The 3,948-nt window shown below is 37.2% G+C and overlaps 1 protein-coding gene across 1 annotated transcript in view; it reads left to right on the plus strand.

Annotated features, from left to right (window-relative positions):
• The window catches only part of LAPTM4B (lysosomal protein transmembrane 4 beta), a gene marked incomplete at its 5' end in the record, with an annotated part of 95,499 nt that overhangs the window by 47,018 nt on the left and 44,533 nt on the right, over positions 1–3,948 (plus strand). The window contains 1 exon segment of the mRNA XM_019642524.1: positions 528–626. Coding sequence (XP_019498069.1) covers positions 528–626 — 99 coding nt within the window.

Genomic DNA, 3,948 nt, shown 5'->3' on the forward strand with positions numbered 1-3,948 from the left:
GACGTCCTCCACAACTAGACTGAAGAACAAAAGGACAGCAACTTGCCTGTTCCCCTCCCCCAATTCCCCAATAAAATCTTTAAAAAAAGAAAAAGTCGCTGCTCTTTGAGAAGTAGCATCAACAAAAATGTTCTGTATAAAGAAGACATTTAATATGTTTCTTCTCCCTGCCCTGCACAAGTCCTTTAGAATGGTCCAGAACTTGCAGAGAATCCAAATATCAGAGACGTAGAAAAACTACTGACTTTTAACTTTTTGTAAAGTAGGAAGGCAGAATTATGTTTTCAGGTCTCACTCATGAATCTTCCTCTGATTTTCCTTTTTGAGAGTTATTGCCTAAAATATGAACAGACTAGCCTCTCCTCATCACACAATTTATAGCTTTTCATTAGTAGAGGTAGGCCAGAAATGTAGTGGTCTTTAATAATTGTCTCCTTTAACTAATAGTTTTTTGATAAATACATCTGATTAATGCCTAAGGAATATAATTCTGAATGATTTGCTAATGAGGCACTTGTCTTTTGCAGCCTCCTAATTTTCCCTACAAAGATGATATCATGTCGGTGAATCCTACCTGTTTGGTCCTTATTATTCTTCTGTGTGTCAGCATTATCTTGACCTTTAAGGTAAGAATGAAGATTTTACTCATTGCCTAAATATTATTAAACATTTTCATATATGCCAAAGAAGTAAACAAACTCCAGTCATCTCATTATCTTGCTTTTTAGATATCTGAACTGCTTTTTGATTTCCTGACAGTTCTGTTTTCCTTCTCATACCTATATGAGAGATATACTCTAACCAACTTCCATAGGCCAATCAAGGGTTATTCCAAAATCTGTTAGGATGAGAATAACTTAATATAATGTTATATATTACATAGTATATATGCTGCAACATTCATTACAATGTTTGTAATTTGTTTTTAAAATGTAGTATGTTCTGAACATCATCCTATAACAATCTATTGTATGAATTTATCATTTAATCAATTACTTATTGTTGGACATTGAGACAGTTTCTGCTTCGGTTATTAATATTCTTGCAATGAACGTATTTAAATACATCTTTCATATGCTTATACATTTATTTCCTGAAGATACATTTAAAATTAGAGGGTATGCATAATTTGAAGGCTTTTGATGGGCTGTCAAACTGACCTCTGTAGAAGCTGAATGACTTAACACTCCCATCAGCACTGCTTCCTCTCACCCTCATCGGCTGAGTGCTCTCTATTCCTTTTCATCTTTGTAAACCTGGTAATAAAAACATCATTATAATTTGTGCCTGTGTGCTACTAGTAAGTAGAAAATTCTCAAATCATTATTGGCCATTGAACTTTTAATTCTTAATATTTTCTATTGCCTTTATTTTGGCATAAAATTAACTACCTCAAAAATCAAACCTCAGTAAGCTTGAGGAAGCTACATTTAAGGAGAAAATTATTTTAAATAGGTAATATGAAGATGGGTAGAAAGAAAATGAATCATTGAAAATGATTTGTGTCTACAGTTTTCCCCATAAAACACACTATTTTGATATTTCATGTGTATCTTAGTGGTCAAGGATTCAGGCAAATTTTATACACGGATGGAGAGGCTTACTGCCTCTGTAGCTCCCACTCCCTGTTCACCCAAACTTTCTGGCTGCTATGGCAACCCCAAATGTTTTCCTTGCCACTCCAAACCATGCAGGCTCCTGGCCAAAGGCCACAGACTCAAATCCCATTTACTGCACTTTGTTTTTCAAGGGGAGACTGTTAGCTTCTGCCTGTTTTGGATGCCTCTCCCTTGCCTTCAAGTGTGTGTGTGTTCGTTCCAGAGTTTATCGTTTGTACCTGCAGGAAGGTTCACCAGATAAAACTAGTCTCTGCCATTACCACAAGCGCAGAAGCTGGAACCCCCCAGTGCATTTTAATTTTGTAAGCATTTTCATTTGTATTGGAAATGCTTACTTGAGATTTTGAGTCAGAGGACTTAGCGAGCTTCTGTCACTGCTTTTTTTCGCTGTGACCAGAGCCTCAGTTTCTTTGTTTACTAAGTAGCAATAATATTGGGTCGTCGGGAAAGTCATGACGTATTTTTCTATGTCTTTCAATGCAAAAATGCATCATGACTTTCCTGACGACCCAATAGTTAAGAAAACATTCCGTATGTTGACTGTGAGGTTTAAGTGAGCTAATATATGGGAAGATGCATCATTCATTCATTTATTCAGTAAATATTTATTAAGGGTCTCCTATGTGCCAGGCTGTGTTCTAGGTACTGGGCTTTGTAGGAAATCAGAAAAATCCCTGCCCTGTGGTGCTTTTAAAAATTTCAAAACACTGTTGTTAATTATCATAATGAAAATGCATCATACAAATTGTTCACAGCACTATCTCCAACCTGTGAGAAATGTGTACTCATTTTAATATATATTTATTTACATATCTATCTCCTCTACTAACTAGATTGGCATTTCCTTGACAATGTAGACTGTGCCTTCATTTTTGTATCCCTCTTAGCACCGAGCTGATGCCCCACAAATAGAAACTCAATAATTATTAGTTTAAATAAATATGGGTATATGTGTTGTGGTTTCACATGTCAGTTTACCCAATTAGTGGCTCTCACAACCTAAATTTGCTGTTATTTGTCAATAAGGTTTATCACCACACCAGTCTCCTGGGAGACCAGACCATGACACGTGTCAGTTTCATTCTCTCCTAAGACAGTACAGAGAGCAGGCTTACCACCTAACTCTGCAAATAGATAATGGAGTAATTTGTCAGTGCAAGTTTTATTTGGAAACTACTGAATATTTAATTCTTTCTTCCAGATTACAGAAATGTCAAATAAAAAATAAAGTCACTGAAATAAGTTAATTGGGTTTTTAGAGGCAACAGGCCAGAGGTTTTTCTCCTATTGGAGTGTTTAGTAAGTGAATGCCAACTGTGGGCTTATGTGGTCCCAAACACCAGGCGCTTCACCTCTGCTGTTTTAGTTGCCATTTTAGGGACCTCACATCAGAAAGAGTTCTTGTTTTATTTATTTATTTATTCATTTTAAAGATTTTATTGGGGAATTGGGGGAGGGGAACAGACAAGTTGCTGTCCTTTTTGTTCTTCAGTCNTCAGAGCTGGTGTCCCAAGCCAACTCTTAACCAACGCGCCACTCAGCCCCTAAGGACTTGTGTTTTGAGTCTAATGATGACCTGGGCTGGGGTCCTAAAATCAACCCTTGAAGTGTGGAGGAAATATGATCTCAACATAGCCTGTTATGGGATTGGGCTGGGAAGGGGTGTTATCAAGTACAGAGATACCAAGACAAGCCACACAGCAGCCTGTGACTCTGTGAATAGCGTACTGTGTGCTACAGCCCATAGATGCAGAGACCGACAGGGAGCATAGAGCCCACTAGGCAGGCAAGCGTTTAGAACAGAGGATACTACCTAGACTTTCTGTTATATCCCACTGTATTCAGTCACTCCGTACTCATATGCTTTAGAGCTGCTAGTAGTAAAACGATAGTATTGGTGATGCTGACATTAATCGTAACATCAGTTTTTTAAAAATCACCATCTACTTTTATTTGCAGTTACAACCCAAAAATACAAGTGGGTATCTTCCCTGTGTTCTACTTAAAGATCAGTCTGGACTGAAAAAGTGAGGCCTACAGATTCTCACAATGCCTAAGACACAGCAATGAAAGAAATGTTCAAGTTCCACTGATTTTTGAGATCCTTGCTGACAAGTGGAGATAAAATGAGTCTGTAGAGACTATTATCTGAGAAGGCTGTGAGAGAGCACCCACTTAATTTGAATGCATTTCCTGTTTATATGGAGTCTTGTAAAATGCAGTTAAAATAATTTGTGCATGTGTTTTTATAAGTCTTAACTCGACATAGAAACCACCTTTACTTTTCTGGGGGGAAAAAGCATATATAAAGATCTTTTCTGCTTTAACC

This window comes from Hipposideros armiger, unplaced genomic scaffold, assembly GCF_001890085.2.
Source record: "Hipposideros armiger isolate ML-2016 unplaced genomic scaffold, ASM189008v1 scaffold_70, whole genome shotgun sequence".
Taxonomy (NCBI): Eukaryota; Metazoa; Chordata; class Mammalia; order Chiroptera; family Hipposideridae; genus Hipposideros; species Hipposideros armiger.